We start from the raw sequence: 17597 nt of genomic DNA on the forward strand, positions 1-17597 counted from the left end.
CAGACATGTTTAAAGGTCCCATATTCTGCTCCTTTTCTGCAGTTTAATATGGATCATTGATGTCTTCATGAAATGGTAGTAACATATTTTGGTCCAAAAAGCCAATAAATCAAGCACAGCAGCATTGTTTCCAGGCTCTCATAGCCCCTCTGTTCAGAATGCTCTGATTTAGTGGGCGTGGCCTTCATATGTAAATGAGCCACCGCTGATACCGCCCCGCTCTTCCGCGTCACTGAGAGCAGCGCCACAAGCTCCGAGTGCACAATGTTTAGAAAACAGCTTGTTTACATTACAGGCTGAAAAAAAAACAGGATAACTGCAGCTAAAGTTAGCATCCTGAAGCTAACACAGAGACAGGGGGGACACTGAGGAAAAGCTCTTACATCTTCTCCACAGCACACAGCATTTAAAATACTCACATTTCCAGGGTTCGAGGTTTGTTGGTGGATGGTTGGTAATGCGCCTGGATTCAGGACCAGTCTATTCGCTAGCCCTCTGTTGTACTGTCCACAGTTGGAAAAGCAGTGAAGTCTGCTCCGGGGGACCAATCAGGTCAGGCTTGCTCCTGATTGGTCAAAAACTGGAATTGCTGACGTCAGCAAATCCCCAAAATCCAAACAGCTCGATTTAGGTCAGGATTTTACATTCAAAAGCACTACTAAGTACAGGTTTTGTCATTGAATGTCACATTTTGTGGGCTGGGAGGAAAGCCAAAGACCCACAAATTTCAGTAAAAGACTTAATAAAGTGATTTTTGCATAATATGGGATTGGGACCTTTATAAAATATCAATTTTTGATTGGAGTGTGCCTCACCAGGCCTGAAAATTTTATATTTTGTGTAATTTAAGTAGGACTGAGGCTCCTGCTGTAATGCAAGAGGAAAATTTTTATACTGTCGCTTTTGATGGCTCTGAACAGGGGCCGCAGAAGTTACCTGATACTAAAAACAGATGACAAAAAGTTAAGAAAGTGATTTTGTCATTTAGGACAAGTCAGAGCAGCTCAGGTTGTCTTTTGAACCGGAAACCTTTAGCATTTTTGTAACCCCCATGTCATGGCATTGCTCTGGGGTAATTTGATGCTTAGTTTGTTTGGGATCCCTTTCTTGGAAGGCTGAAAACCTCTGTCTTTTTATCCCTCCTTTTCATTTTTTTTTTTAATTGTTAAAAAAACAAAACAAAACAAAAAAAAAACATTGTAAGCAAAGATATATCCATAAAAAGTAGTATTTTGTTGTTCGTGGATTTATTTATTTATTTTTAATTTACTTTACACAAAGATTTTCTGCTCATTACCTTGGGGCTGCATAATACTTATTGCACTGATACCAAGGTGTGCAGTACTCGTGTAGTAAATCTACAGATCTAAAGTAAATTGCTATTAATAAAAAAAATGCTGTGTTTTAGGTCTTAGATTCTATAGAGTTTGGTGTTTTGTCGCTGGGGAGCATTCAGATCCTGGCAGATGAAAGTGGTGGAGGTAAAGGATGGAGAAAGAGTTGCAGTGAACAGGAATGTGGTCTGAGTGTTATTCCGCAGTCAGACGATGGAGGCAGTGGAGTACTCTTCAGTCCCTACTCGGCATATAAACAGTAGAAGAAGACGGTTACTGTGGAAACGTCAACATCACCTCCCAGATTTCTTTACCCAACAGTTAGCTTGAGTTTTTGGCAAATTTTGAGGATATTTTCGTAAGTAAGTGAGTTTTTTTGAAGTTATATACGGAAATATGACATTTAAGGGACCTTAACTGTTGACTATAATGACAACGAACGTTCAGCTAACGGTTGAAAGCTTTTGGTAGCTTATCCGTGCTATCTCAGTGCTCGGTGAGAGACTAACATGTACCTGAAATAGTCCAATATTGTTTCAGAAGTTTCGTGAGTAGGACTTTCTCTGGTATATCTTGGATAAAAAATGGCATACAGGTTTGTTCTGATATGTTGTTCAGGCATCATGTCCAGCCAGCGGCCTCCCTCAGGCATGGGACGTCCTGCGAGCCGCACTGGGTCTGTGGTCCCTGGAAGACCCCCAACAGCCATCCGACCGCCTCCTACAGCTATACGGGTCGCAACTGGGGTGGGTCATCTTTAGTTAAATGTATTTCATTTTCTTTTTTATGTGTTAATTCATTTAAAGGGAAGATGTGCATTTTACTGAACATTTCAGCGCATTAGCCATGCAAATATGCCAGTTAGCAATACAGTAAATCCTCATCTGAAGTCCCTGAGAGGTCAGAGCAGAGTTAATAACATTAGATAGAGGGGGAAAAAAGGCAGGTAAAAACAATACATTATGATAGCATGAAAATAAAACACATTATTCATTAACCCTTGTATGGTATTCGGGTCTGTGGGAGCCGTTTTCATCAAAAGAAAAATGAACCAATTAATTATTTTTTCAACCTGAAATTCATTGACTTTGGCTAATTTTCTGTGAAGAACATAAATCAAAACACATTTTCTCTGACCACATACTATCAAGGTTAAAGTAGTTTTGGATTTGTCATTATAGTTTAGTTTTAGTTAGTTTTGACATTTTATTTCCCATTACAGTTTAGTTTTAATTAGTTTTACAGCAGGCATTCTAGTTTTTATTTAGTTTTAATTTTTGCAAAAAGGCTTACTTTTAGTTTGGTTTCAGTTTAGTTTTAGTTTAAGTTTTTCACTACCTTATTAACCAGGTGCAGGATTCAAAAAGGTCAGAGTAGATATTTTGTCATACTGTTTATTTTCAAGTTCAACATAGTGCTCACTGCTCAGTCAATGATGATACTGAACTGTTGGCTGCTGCCTTAAACACATAAAAATAATATAAACGTAATATAAAAATATAAACATAAATTATATAAAATAATGTTAACATGAATTAAATAAAAAATAATAAAATCATAAATTATATAAAACAATATAATATGAGCTTTGATAATTTGAAACTTGGACTCTGTAACAATAAAGTCAGACTCACATGAAATTAAACTATTACAGATGCTCTGATTCATTGCTCCACTACGTTTCGTCGCAGCACAGAGCACAACCGGTCAGTGCAGTAAACAAGCTCGTCCCTATATGCCACTGTGATGGTGCTGTATGGCACTGAAAACAGCCTAAAACTGTCTAAAATTGGTTGGGAAAATGTGTCGGATTAATTTAAATCCTACAGGCTTTTAATATTGTCAAAAACTATCACTAAGGGAATTCTGTCTTTAATTTTGGTTAGTTTCAGTTAGTTTTGTGAACACAAGATACAGTTTTAGTTTACTTATCGTTTTTCTTTTCTTTTCTAGTTTTTATTAGTTTGAGTTAACTGCAATGTATTTTAAATTTTAGTTTTCCTTTCCTGTGTGTATTTGTGCGTGTGTGCGTGCTTAAAAGTTGAAACATTGTTGAAAATTCAACAAACACCATCTACTCTTACATTCCCGCACATTTTCCCCTTTTGTCTTGCGGGAACCAAACTTTTCTTTTTCTCATACACTACCCCATAAATAGACCCATAAACACTGGATAAGTAACAACAATACTAATACCACACAAGTTGATGTCGCCAATTCAAAAGTACATAAAACAGCGTTTAAAGTTCAGTTTAGTGAGGTAAAGTGCTACCTACAGCTGGACCACACATGAGGCTGCTTCCAGTTGTCTGATTTAACATTCCTGTAGCTTATATCAGATAAGTTAACATGCACATATTTAGACCTGTAACCCACAAATGCACAGGGCCATGGTAACAAACAGGTAGTTGCAGTGGTTGTGTCCTGGGCCGTTATTTAAGAAAAGTTTTAAATGTTGGGTAAGTGGAACACTCCCTGATTGCAACAGGTATATTGTTCCAGGTCTCACCACCCTGAACAGACAGCACAGACTAACTTAATGTAAAATGTCTATAAGCTATCACACAGTCTCCTCTGGTGTTGGCTCTGGTCGTGGTGGAGTAAATCTATGTCTGATTTTATAGAAAGAGCAGGAAAATTAAAGCTTTTCAAATTTTTCAAAACTCAGAAGGTTATGTTTCTGAAGTATGGTGCAGGAATGAAAACTAAGCAGCCCTCTGTCAAAGACTCTAAATGTTTTCTTTTCTTTTTTTTTTAATGAATCTTGGGGTTTATTTGTTGCTTCATTTGTAACACACCAATTTGTCTTACAATATTCAATATGAGAATAGATAAAGAATGGAGAAACCCTTTGGCAGCATTTTCTGGTGATGATGGTCTGATTTGTCCAAAATTGTGTAAATTGAATTTGATATCTTTTGAGAGATGAGAGAATAAGATTAATTATTCTGTCTCTGAGCAAACCATACATTCTGAACCATTCAACGAAAGAGCAAACACAAACAGCACATGCATGAAAAAAATCACCATGAAACTTGTATTTAAGCAGTTATTGAATTCAGAACCATGTCTTTTGGAATCTAAGATTTGTTTGCATGTAGCACCTGCAAAATTTCACTCCATAATCAGCACATGAGAGTTTGTTTAGAAGCTGCTGTGTGTGACTACCCTCAGATTTTGATACTTTTTTCCTCACACATCAGGCAGTAGAACCTGATTGTAAAGAGATTTTTTTTTTCCATTTCTATCCAGATGGTTCCAGGTACAAGTGGTCATCCAAGTATGAGGGGTGGCATGCCCATTTCCACTCCTGGAGTCCTGTCAGCACAGATCAAAGTGACCGACAGGCCTGTGACCCAGCAGGGGCTCAGTGGAATGAAGACTGGCATGAAAGGTGAACAAGAGGGGAGACTACACCTTTACTAAGGATAGCTCATACCTTCACCTTTTTAACAACTTACACGTGAGTCTTACACCTCTTCATGTGTTTTGACTTTGCTTTCTGCCTCCATCCTTTTCCAAAAGGTCCTCAGAGACAGATTCTGGACAAGTCCTACTACTTGGGCCTCCTGAGGTAACACATCTCTACAGCAGCCACTGCTTCAACTTCATAAAACATGTTATTCCCAATATTATTTTATTTTTTTGTATGTGCCTACTTTAGATTTTATCATTTATCCATCCATCTATTATCTTTGCTGCTTATCATTCTAAAGCAAAGTTCTCTGTTATTTTTTGTTGTACTTTCAGGAGTAAGATCAACGAGTTGACTACAGAGACCAGCAAACTGCACAAAGAAATTGACAACTACAACCAAGAGAACTCAGTTTATCTCTCCTATGAGAAGAGGTAAGAAGAGCTTTAATGTTCATATGGATACTGCACATTCTGTAGCTATGAGGTCCACTCAGTGTGAATTCATGTAATGGTGTTAAATCATCAGATTTACACATTTTAATTCAAATCTGGTTTTCATCTTTAGTTGGTAAACACAGGGCAGAATTAATAATCCTTTTTAAAGGGACAAAATCATAACAATTCAAAAACATCCAAATTCTATAACATCAAGTTTTTTTATTTCTCTTTCAGAGCAGAAGGCCTGGCCAATGAGATCAAGGACTTGCAAGGCCAGCTTGCAGACTACAACATGGTGAACAGACATCATATCTGAATTTTAGTTTTTATTTATTTTAATCAGTGGCTGCTGGGAAGAAAAGTCTGAGTTTTGCTTTTATTATGCATCGGTTTTAAGTTTCCAATAGTACCTTCAACAAATGTACATAGAAGGATGACAAACACAAATAGATTAGCTTAAACAAACAACCGTCTGAAAAAGTTCAGCAGCCTAATGAGAGTAAATGTTTGCCCAAAGTAAAGTCAGTTTACTGAGCTGTAACTAAACATTTGAATATGAGCAGTGTTGTTTGAAGGCTTTAGAAACTGATTTATTACACTTTGTTTTAAAATCTTGCAGTCTTATTGACAATAGAGTGTGCCCCTCTTTAACAGTCCTGTGTAGTCCTGATGGTATGGAGTTGATAATTTGTAAAGCACAATTGTGTAAATTCCCTTTTTGTGTTTCCAGCTGGTGGACAAGCTCAACACCAACACAGAGATGGAAGAAATGATCAACGACTACAACATGGTAAGTACTACATGCATGCTACACCGTGCATTTTCTGACGAACGCTGCCTGAAAGTCAGAAATTTATACTCAGAATTGACTTTTGCTTTTTGTTTTTTCTTCTTTACTCCAGCTGAAAGCCCAGAACGACAGCGAGGCTGAAGGCATCGACAGCATTTTCACTGAGAGGAGAGAGTAAGTACTTGGCAGATATTTCAGTGAGGCTGTCGCAGGATTTTTTCACTCACATACAGTTAATGTGTTTTCTTTTATTCATTCAGTTTTCTTCAACATGAGTCCAAATATGTACATTGGTCTGGTTAGGCAAGTGATGTTTGACCTTCACTTACACTAAGATAGCCAGAATCATTCAAAACCATGTCAGACCACAAGTTTTACCCCCAGTGTTGACCTAAAGTATGAAGTAAAGTTTTGAATGTCCTCTTTTCATGTCTTGCTCAATTAATTTGAACTTTCCTTGGCATCTGCACTGATTGCTAACACCTCAGACAAGAAAATGGGAATAAATACACCAAACGGCATGCTTTCTCATTTTCTACAAACTCAAGGCTGACTCTTTTTTTGGATCCAAGAGCACGTTCCCTCAACAATAAAAGCACAATTTAACAGCGTGTAAAGCAAATAGTGCAGAAACATCACATTTAGTCCTTCTAAACACAATCACAATGATAAAGAGGATTGTTTATTGACCTTGGTTTAGTGTATGTACCGTGCAGCCTCAGGGAGCAGGTATCTGGAGTGAGCACCTCAATCTGTGTTCTGTGTAAATAGAAGTATAATTGGATGTCTGTATCTTAGTCTTCCTCTTCATATTTTTGACACTTATTGGTAAAATGAATAGAATTAGCAGATTTAGTTTGATTGCATTAAAACATAAAAAGATGAAAACATTATGGCAGTGGCAGCAACAGAGGAAGAACAAAGTATGAAACATTTAAACCTTTGTGGTGCTCAGAAAATAAATAGAGGATTGATTTTCACAGGGAAATAATCTATTAGCAGTATAAAACAGCCCCCGTGAGCACATGTTTTTGTGTCTTCATGATTCCTCTCCCATGTGTCACTCTTCCCTCTTGATATACGGGTCCTCAAAGTAGCCATCTTCGTCCTCCTCTGCCTCCTCTATCCGCCTGTTCTCCCGCTCAAAGCTAAAGGTCTGATGTTTGAGGTGTCGTCCTGTCTTAGAGAAAACTGTTGACACGATGCCCGTCTCATCCTCAGTAGAGTGCAGCCGCCGGTGACGGTAGTTATGGAGGAGCTTGTACCAGGACGGCCCCTTTATGGCGCATACAATGAGCAGGCACGTGCAAAGTGCCAAGGCTGCGACACACGCTGCAAACTTCCATGTGTTGCCAGACACTGGTGTTGGGCCTAGTTCAGGAGAGGAAAGGAAAGTCAAGTCAATATAGAATAGAATAGAATAGAATAGAATTGGATATACTTTATTTATCCCTGAGTAGATATGTAGGAGAATTCAACACATTTGAAAGGAGACTGGATGATTACTAAGAAAGGATCTGCACGTCTATTTTTTTTTTTTTTTACCGGTTTTGATGTCCTTGTTCTGGACAAGCGTAGTCTTCAGCGCGGTGGATGAGCCCCATGACCTCACACTGACAGGTGTTGGTGGTTTTTGAGGGTGTGTGGTGGTGGTGACTGGTGGTGATGGGTAACATTCAGCTGTAGCCTCTAAAAGATCTCTACCAGCCTGTTTTTCTGGAGAAGCGCAGACAGCTTCTGACCCAACTATGGAGACTGACATCAAGGAAAAAAAAAAACATGTAGTAATTGTAACAAGTAATTGTTAAATATTTCATTAGGGTGCCTTCAGACATGACTGCTAAAGTTAATACAAGAACAATTCTAGTTAAACCTGAACCCTAGTTCAGCGTTAGTGAGTTGGAACCAGAAGAAGGTTCTTACCAATGGTGACTCCTCCTGCTTTGACCTGGTATATGGTGCTCAGCAGTGGACAGGAACAGTTCCAGGGGTTCCCTTGTAGGTTGAGCACCTGGTGGGCCCACACAGGGTCAGGTTAAGATTGATGATCACTTTACACAGCTGGACTTAAAGTGAAAAAAAATCTTTCTTAATTGTTTAGTTGTTTAACATAAGGAGAGTGTGTTGTGTTTTTTAATGAAACATGTTTTCTTTCTTTGAAAATCATCTTCAGCAAATTACTACAAAGAACAAAAACTCCAAGTGAAACCAAGATTTCATGAACTTGTTTGAAATTTTCAGTTTCAGCTTTAAAATACAGAGTACTGTTAAAAAAAACAGCAACTTTAGAGATGTACCTGTAGACTTGACAGCCCCCTGAATATCTGTGTATGGAGACTTGTCAACAGGTTGTTGGACAGGTCCAACTCAGTCAGGAAATCCAGGCCAGAAAAAGACTCTGGGTCCAGGCTACAAGAACACACAGTCTTAAAGTTACTGAAGTGCAGTTTCTGTGCTGTGGGACAGTCTAACAGACACACCTGTTGCAGACATGCAGTCACTCTTTTAGGCCTGATTGTTTTTAACAGCAACAGAGATACGTTGCTTCTCATATTTTCCCAACTTAACATGATGGATGCAGCCAATTCAAACTCTTTCAGAGTATAGATTAAAGCCAGAGGTTTAATCCCTCTCCATTTTACCTGCTGATGTTATTCTTTGACAGAGACAGCACCGTGAGGTGTGGTACCACAGAGAAGTACTTTGCTGGTATGGAGTTCACTCTGTTCCCATCCAGGTAGAGTCCTGACAGGTCAGGATAAGTGGCCAGGGCCCGTCTGTCAGCCTCCGTCAGAGTGATCTGTTCCCCCTCTAGTATCAGTTTTTTTACAGAGGAACTGTTGTCGTTGGGAGGGATGACTTCAAGAAGCTTGTTGGTGAGTTTCTTCACCTGCTGATGAGTCATGGTTGGAAAGATTAGTGATTACAACAAATGAACAATCTGAATACATATCCACAAAATAAATCAAACATTACAGGTGTTTTTTCTTTGGGATATCACAGCCCTGCTTGGGTTGAGCATTTGAGGTAACAGAGGAAGTTCTCACCTGTTTGCCATCTTTAGCTGCATGTGTGTTTAAAGCAGCCACTGCAACCAGCAGCAGCAAAAGAAAATGTTCCCAACACCTCTCCATTATCCAGCCCTGAAATCCAAACAGAAAAGCACTATGAGTAATAAAGTATCCTCTGATTTAGTTCACTTGATGAGCACATCAGTCTTCCTGCTGTAGACTCCGTCAGAGTTGTGTACCTTCACACTCTGTTTTTATGGAAGTACAGCAGATTTTAAGATCCTTGTATTTGTTTTTAAATCTCTGAACGGTCTGGCCCCTGAGTACTTATCAGACCTTGAGAGCCCTTAGATCAGCTAACCAGGGCTTTCAGATGTTCCACCTTACTGTTTAAAATCCAGAGGAGATAGGGCTTTAGCAGTTGTGGCTCCCACTCTGTGGAATGCATCACCATTAGCAGTTTGAACCGCAAATAGCTTCTGCTTTTAAAACTCTTCTTGTACAGACTCACTTGTTCACTCTGACTTTTGGTACAGGATAGACACTTTTATTGAGTCTTTTATGTCTATCTATATTGTTGTTTTACACTTTTATATTTCTAAGTTTTATTGTTTTACAGTTTTTATTGTTTTATCGTTTCTGCCTTTTTACTGTTAAAGCACATTGGTAGGCCACTGACAGTTTTAAATGTGTTATATGAATAAAGCTGACATTAACATTGACATATAATCATCAAGCTGGACTCTTGCTGTCCACTTCCTGTTTACATGTCAGCCTATTGATGGCATTTTTTCACATTGTTTAAATGTTGTTTGCTAAACAGATTTTAAAAATCTCCATAACTGGATGAAAAATTTGTTTTGTTTTTCTTCATCATGTCAGTAGTTCATCGACAGACACAGCACCCTGCCAGTTAGTGTCAGAATTAGATCCTAATCACTGAGTGGTGTGATTATTTTAACTTTTGATCCTGTTGCAGGATATTTTTAACATACTTTAGTTTGGTCTTCCTCTTAAAACATATTCTTGCCTTTTGAAGCTGCTTAAAACAGAACAAAGCAAATGTAATAAGTTCCTCTTGTGTCCTAACTCACATGAAAGTAGGGCTCAGAGAACTTCCCGGAATCAGCGTAAGTGAGGAAAGAGCATAACTTAACATTTCATGAACACACAGATCTACTTTAAGGACGTGGTACCCACAGATCAACACCCTCACTATCTACACTGAAAAGATCTCAAACCTGAATCTCATTTTGTTGTTATTCTGTATCATTTAATAATAACCAAAGAGACTTACCTGTACTTCTACTGGCGCTCATATGACATCCCAATCACCTGTCAGCGTGACGCAGTGTGCTAACACTGATCTTTGTCCCATGTTGTAAAACCTGACACATACTGCTTCAGTCAGCTAAACATTTATGGTTGATGAAGTGAGACCTACTTTCTTGAGAGTTGTTTGTTAAAAGCACGTCTTGTTTGAAGTAGTTCAGTTCAAGCAGCTGCTTAATGAGCAGATTAGGTTATTTTTTAAATTACATAATCAGGTTTAAAGAGGAAGGACTTACCAGCTGTAGAAACAGTTATTGAAGCAAAGGAGAAGTGTTTACAGAACTGAATGTAGGTAGTGAAGAAACAAGGGGAGGGAGGTTAATCTGGTCAGAGAACATAAGGAAACTGAAGATTGTGAGAAAAAGAAAAAGAAAAGAGACTATAAGGCTGATAGTACCAGCAGGAACTCGTTGACCTTTCCTTCCTTGTGTCCTTGCATCACCTCCTGTATCTCTTATCAGGTTCAATGCAGCAGCTTGTGTCACACGTCCTCCAGCTGCAGTTCTCCTGAATAAAACCAAGTAAATGTAAAACTGAACTAAGCCTCAACATGAACTCTCCCACCCTGTTTGATTCACTCTGTAGGAGAGAGGAAGCTATCAGGGCGATTGAAGAGGAGATCAGGAGGGAGAGGAGGGTCGCCGATGAGATTGTTCAACAAATGCCAGCTGCAAAGCAGGAGAAGTATTTCACTATGACAACAGCCAATGAAGAACTGCTGCAGGTACGAATGTGACCTTATGTAAGAAATAATCCATCTGTGAATTTGTTTAACATTGATGAGAAAGTCTCTTACAAACCAGTCCATAGAGTTTGATTTGTATCAACTGCTTATGGTAAAATAATACAACAACAGAACATACATTTATTAAAAGCCTTAAGGAATATTCCAGATCTTAGCTTTTATTAAAACAGTTACGTAACACTCTACAAAAGCTGCTTTATACAACCTGTACTGTTGTAGAAATAATTAGCATCATGTGTTTTGTTCTTTGCAGGAGCTGACTGTTCTCCAGGAGGAGCTGGACATCCTGATAACCAGGAAGGAGGACTATGAGGCCGTGAGTTGGATGAAAATTCAGTTGGAGAAAGTTTGTATGACTTTGTTTGCCTCAGATTTAGTAGCCTGTTGTACAGGCCTGAGAAGAGGGGGTCACACAGGTGGTGATCAGGGTGAGAGCCAGCAAGTATTTGGTATAAATATCTTTAAAATGGAAGCTGGTGGTTTTGTGCAATGACGATGATAACCTTCTGGATAGCATCTTGATCAACAGCTTATGAGCTGGAGAATTAGACTACAGAACGCTTCTTACTCAGAAAAGCATGAAGTAAAGCAGAGTCGCTGCAGAGCATGGCCTGAGGTCACACTACTCCGAATGAACCAGACTTAAGGCACACTCAAGGCTCTACGTCATTGTGAAGCATCTGTTTACATGAAGCGCAATTTCATCAGTCAGCATAATGAGACAGAAAGCACTGCTACAACTTTAGGGACTTAATAGCTTATGTCAAGTCCTTTTGGTTTATACAGCCTTTTAACGCCCTGCTGTTGTTTTAAATGATTGTCTAGAGGAGCAGCTGCAGGGATCACACGTCATAGATCATACCTCATGTCCACGTGCATGAAGTGTACCCCGCTGTAGCCCACCTCCCTGAAGCATGCCAAAGCAGAGAAGTGCTCAAGCACACTGGCCAAATAAACTGGCATGGTGTGCATTTTGTGGCGTTTTCACTGACTTGTCCCAGGACAGGTCCCCAATTAGGTGATAAGAAGTCTCCCACTTTTTGGGACCCTACTTATCACTTAATAGACGGTGGAGGGCTACAAACACTCCAGTCTGTTGATTGGTTGAAAAAATTGTCACTTCTTGTGCAAAAGCAGTTGAAGCATGCTTTAGCACAGTACAAATTGCCAGTGTGACTGCACCCTCAGTAACTACTAAGCAAAGGTCTTCTTTGAGCTTGATAGTGTAACTGTGTCTCTGTCAGTTCCCAGTGTTTCAAAGAGTGACCCTTTAAACTGGATGCCTTCAGCTGAACGTGTCAGTGGAGATCCAGTTTACAACAGCTGGAGATTAACAGCTGGTTAATCTCGCTTCACTGGCTTCCAGTAGCAGCTCGAATCAAGCTTCTTCTTCTGGTTCACAAAACATTGTCAAGAACAGCTCCTGCCTACCTGGGGTCCCTCATCCAGGTCTACACTCCTTCTCGCCCACTCTGCTCTGCTTGTGACAGACGCCTGGTGCTCCCAGCCCAGCGCGGCTCCAAATCACTAGCCAGACTCTTCTCCTCTGTTGTTCCCAAATGGTGGAATGAATGACCTAACTCTATGTGATCTGCTGAGTCCCTTTCTACTTTAAGAGATGTCTGAAGACTCATTTGTTCAGGGAACACTGAAGCCTGAGCCTTCTCCTCTTTGTCCTCAGGGGTAGAATGAGTCAGTAAACTGTTCAAACACAAGTCCTCAGGATGCTTCCTAGTTTAGTTTGATATCTCTGCTGTCTTCATACGTTATGTAAAGGCATATGTTTACTAGGAACTAAAAGTTCTTGGACCTTCTGGCTGAAAAAGACCTGTATCCTTTTTGGCAGTCTCACCAACGTAAGCATGAATGATTGTTGTCATTTCTCCTATTATTAATTGTACTTCTTGGCAGTAAATGTAAGTCTTATGTCAGTAACTGATCATCAGCATTTTCTCTAGCTGAATGACGTGTGAGTGGGAAAAACTGATGCATCTAAAAAAAAATAATACTCAACTTCATGTGGTGCAAAAATTATGCATGTGAAGTACATTATGTTGCAGCAACAAAAAAACTGTTTCGCCTTCGTTCACCTGTTTGCAGGAGCTGTCACACTCACACATAAAGCAGGAAGTGGTTCGACTCCATGAGACTCTGTCAGCACTGGAAGTGAAGAGAGACGCCATGGAGGCTGAGCACAAAGGCCTGGGTACCCCGCAGGAGGAGCGGGAGAAGTTACTGAAACAGGTTAGCTCTGGAAACAGGCCAGATTTGGTTTAGTAAAAAGAAAAAGACCAGATGTGAAAAAAAAAAAAAAAGATTTTAGCTCTGGACCTGTCGATGTGAGGAAGTAATATTAAACAGCTTCTTTTTAATTTTCAGGTGAAGGAGGATAATCAGGAGATTGCCAGCATGGAGAGACAGTATGTATTAATGTGTCATGTATGCTTTACTTCATTTACCTGACGCACTTGAGACTCACACTTGCTTCTGTTTAAATACCCTTAAAATTACCATTTTAAAGGTCATGATCCCTTTTGTTCAGACAGGTATCTCAGATTTGTGATGTGTTAATCTATTCTGGAGCTGTCGTTTAAGCTGGTGTGTGTTTTAATGTGTTTGTGTTTTCAGGCTCACAGAGATCAGAGACAGAACTACACAGATCATAGAGGAGATCCGCCAGCTGGAGCAGGACTCAGAGGAAACACAAGGTAACCTACCACATCTACCACATCTTTGACTCAAACGTGTGACACTTTTTTTCTTTTAATGGTTGAGACTACTGGCATTTGCTTTGTTTATTTGTGTTTTTAACCAGTTGTTTAAGATTTAGATTTGCTTTCCAGAAACAAATCTCATTGAATGTGTATTAATTTGAATCTAAAAACCCTTTTTCTGTCTTTGTTAAGGTGAATGTCAGCAGAGATACAAGGAGCTGAAGAAAAAAGAAGAGGATATCGATCGTAAGTTAAACTTTTTATCATAGAAATACTCAACATCTTGATGATGAAGATCTTTACTAGTTTAATTTTGAAAACATGTATCAGCATTCAGCTCAGTTTCACTGTGAAATGAAGGTTGACAGAAAGTCACACAGTTTTTGTATTTTTCCCCCTGACCAGCAGGTGTCACCAAAGTCACTGTCTTTTAAAGTAATACATACAGCAGCTTCTAGACAATGTGTCTGCATGACCAGGCATTTCTTATAATAATGTACAGGAAGTAGTGACTTACTCCACCTCTCTTTGTTTGTGTCAGGATACCTGGGCTCATTCGAGGACACGAGGGCTCAGGAGCAGGAGAAGATGACCCAGTGCCAGGAGAACATCGTCTCACTCCTGGAGCACTGCAGCAGGGTGAGAACAGCAAAGAAAGGAGGCCAGTCAACAGATAGAACCAGGAGAATGTAGAAGACAAAACTGTGTCTTTGTGTGTGTGTGTGTGTGTGTGTGTGTGTGTGTGTTTGTGTTTGTAGAACATGCTGCGGCTCCGTCAGGTGGATCGAGTTACAGCTGGTGAGCTGAGAAACATGCAGGAAGTGCTGGTCAGCAAGGAGACTGAGGTGGTTCAGTCAGAGAGTACTGCCAGGGGACTGGAAACTGGTGAGACACACACACACAGACACACGCACACACACACACATATACACAGAAACACACACACTCAAAGCCCCAGTTAAGCACACTTTATCTGAAAAGCCTGTTAAAACTAACCACCACGCAGAGTCCCAGCGTCTGCAGCAAGACCTGGAGAAGGTGCAGCAGCTGAAAGGAAAGATCACCAGTGAGCTCAGCACGCTAAAGGAGCGCGTCAGCACCATGGAGACTGAGCTGCACACATACAGAGACCTGGACACCCTCAGACGTGATGCAGAAGAGAAGAAAAATGTAAAACTGGAAAACAGCAATCAACTTTTTGAGTGTTTAGTGTTCTTTAAAGTAGGAATATTAATATTTAGAATTGTACAGTTGTACAGGTTAACTGACTGTATGATGTGTTGCAGAGGCTACATGAGGACCGTGTGTCACTGTCTCAGCATCGGGATTCTTTCAAACAGCTGCTGGATGAAATGAACCAGAAACATGAAGCTTTAAAAACCAAGCTGCAAGAAAATGAGACCCACACTCAGGTTTGTGACAGTAAAAAAAATAACAACCCGCAAATTTCCCTGCAGCTACACTCTGCTCACACTAATTTTGTTTCCGTACGCTCAGCTGACCAACCTGGAAAGGAAATGGCAGCACCTGGAGCAGAACAACTTCGTCATGAAAGAGTGTATCCTTCTAAAAATATGTTGTTATTTCTTTATTTCCAGGTGTTTGTCTTTTTTTTTTTTTAAAGAAAGGCAGAGGATTGCCTCATTGCACCCCTGACAAAACAATATTACTGGTTAACATGCCCCACCAGATATCCTGTTCAGCAGTTCTTTTGTAAACATAGAAATGCTATACTGTAGAAAATGACTTGATAATACCTTAAATTAAGCATTTTCTCTGTCTAAGTGTAACATGCTGTGTAACATATGGAACACAGACCTGCATGTGTTATGGCCTGCGTGGGTTGACATTTTATGACCAAAACATCAGAGGTAACGTGTAAGCTACCAAAATACAAAAAAATGATATGGAGAAAAATCTCTCCTCTCAGTGAAACACAGATGTTTAAAGAATGTAAACAGGTTATTTTTGGTGATTTAACAGATAACAGTGATGACTTAAAGTGGTGAGAAAAGAAAATTGATAATTAACTTGTGAAAAAGTAGAACTTTTATGAAGAAGCACTTTCGGAAATATTACCATGCGGTTTAAAAAAAGTGATGCATCAGTCACTTTGCAAACAGTTTGTCTCCTCATTCATATCTGAAATACTTTGTGTTGTAAAACACAAGTTTACAAGTGTTATCGTTGTGAATAGAAATCTAAATGTACGAAAATAGGGCTGTTATTTCAACGCGTTAATTAGATTAATTAATTACACCGTAAATTAACGCGTTATAAAAATTAACGCAGATTAATCTGGATCCCAAACCCGCGAGGCGTTCTAAGACGCACTTATTTTCAAATGTCTAGCATTTACAAACCGATTGTCCTACATGAAAAAAGTGGTGTTCTCGTCAGATTTTCAAAATACCGATGGTCCCTGAATGTATCACACCGAGCAACATGCTTTGAACCGGGGGAAGAGAGAGCGCTGTTAAGGGAACTGCCGTCCACATCTCGTTTATTCACACGTCCTTTTTGAAAATGTACAGAAAATCAACCGTTTGCTCTAGCTCAATTCTGTAAAAAACAGATAATTCTACACTCTTTACTGCATCAAACAAGCCCTGAATGATCGATAAATTTCTTGAATTTAAATCTAAAGAATTCTTTGAAAATTGCCTTCCATCTTCATGGTGTCGTGATTCAGCTTGGGGCTGCTCTGCACCAATGAGCAACAGTTTGTGTGTTCAGAGCATGTTGAACTGAAAATACTTCACTTTTCTTTGATCCAAGACTTGAATAAAGTGTTTTGTACATAGTTCCTCACAGTTTTTAGCCTTTAGCCCTGGTTCTCCTGACCTCATAGAAGTACAGAAGTTCATATTGCAGTGAAAATTGAGTCCACATCGAGTAAAAATGTGACAGAAACCAAAACCGTCCAAAAAATCAAATCAGCTTATCTTAGGTGCAGGACTGTGTAGATTTTGTAAAGATAGAACCATAAAACTTTTTTCATGTGTTCCTTATGCTTCAGGGTACCTAAAAATGTGTTGTATATATTCCCACCTTGTTTTTTTTATGTCTTTTAATGTCCTGGAATTCAAATTCTCTATTTTGGGACCTTAAGCAGATATGAGATTAAAAATGCGGTGAATAAGATTAATTAATTACAAATCCTGTTATTAATTAGATTAATTTTATTAATCGCCTGACAGCACTATACGAAAATAAATTTTGACTAAATGTGAAATATTCAGTCGTATAACTAGCGCTCCAGGGGCTGAGCCCCCCTTAAAGTCTGATCCTTAAACCACCCCTGGTTGTCACCACCCTTTGTCCAAACCAGTGATCTTTCCTTGACCGCAGCGTCAGTCATCGCTTCTAAAACTCAGGAGAGTGACTACGAAGCAGTTTCTAAAAACGTCTTCCAACAGATCGATGAATACAACAAGAGCCTTGTGGAGTCATTGCATAACAACAGGAATTAAATGTGGAAACAATATCATAACATTCTAGTTTACTTTCTGTATTGTTAAGGTTGAAGTTGTGAGGTTGATATCTGAAAGATTCGTTTTTTAATGTTTTAAGTTCTTCAGTTTGTTAGCAAAGCAGCACTTCGTTAATCAGTTAAGTTGTTCAAAAATGCCTGAATGTATCTCCCTGGTTGAAAAGTATTTATCTGTTTTTTTATCTGAATGTAAATGAGCGTGTGATTACAACCTAAAGTTTGTAGAAAATAAAGTCAGCCTGCAGGTGAAACAATTATTAACTGAGATCAGTGTTCCTTCCTTTGTCATGTTTTCATAAAAAATCAAATCTGCAGTTGTATAA

At 39.3% G+C, this 17597-nt stretch overlaps 2 protein-coding genes across 4 annotated transcripts; one reads left to right on the forward strand and one right to left on the reverse strand.

The window, feature by feature from the left end:
• Positions 1–1604: 1604 nt before the first annotated feature.
• On the forward strand, positions 1605–17521 carry ift74 (intraflagellar transport 74). Of its 3 annotated transcripts, none has more exons than XM_074694024.1 (20): positions 1605–1696; positions 1953–2080; positions 4587–4728; positions 4860–4908; positions 5085–5183; positions 5424–5484; positions 5920–5979; positions 6092–6153; positions 10908–11046; positions 11321–11383; positions 13168–13311; positions 13447–13487; positions 13696–13775; positions 13974–14027; positions 14323–14420; positions 14540–14666; positions 14788–14951; positions 15068–15193; positions 15279–15339; positions 17139–17521. In XM_074694024.1, the coding sequence occupies exons 2-20, from the start codon at positions 1958–1960 to the stop codon at positions 17252–17254; spliced, it is 1809 nt and encodes a 602-aa protein (XP_074550125.1). In that variant the 5' UTR covers positions 1605–1696; positions 1953–1957; the 3' UTR covers positions 17255–17521. The 3 variants fall into 3 exon arrangements, with proteins under 3 accessions (XP_074550125.1, XP_074550127.1, XP_074550126.1); XM_074694026.1 differs by having other exon boundaries at positions 1611–1700; XM_074694025.1 differs by having other exon boundaries at positions 1611–1692.
• LOC141807810 (uncharacterized) lies at positions 5811–10662 on the reverse strand. The gene is made up of 7 exons (XM_074694027.1): positions 10288–10662; positions 9027–9122; positions 8622–8872; positions 8277–8388; positions 7903–7990; positions 7525–7734; positions 5811–7350 (listed from the first exon to the last, which is right to left on the reverse strand). Exons 2-7 carry the CDS (start codon positions 9111–9113, stop codon positions 7040–7042), a joined length of 1059 nt encoding a protein of 352 aa, XP_074550128.1. The 5' UTR covers positions 9114–9122; positions 10288–10662; the 3' UTR covers positions 5811–7039.
• Positions 17522–17597: the final 76 nt, after the last annotated feature.

This window comes from Halichoeres trimaculatus, unplaced genomic scaffold (genome assembly GCF_033239565.1).
Source record: "Halichoeres trimaculatus isolate MK-OKI-2021-1 unplaced genomic scaffold, fHalTri1.1 fHalTri1_scaffold_18, whole genome shotgun sequence".
Classification (NCBI taxonomy): domain Eukaryota; kingdom Metazoa; phylum Chordata; class Actinopteri; order Labriformes; family Labridae; genus Halichoeres; species Halichoeres trimaculatus.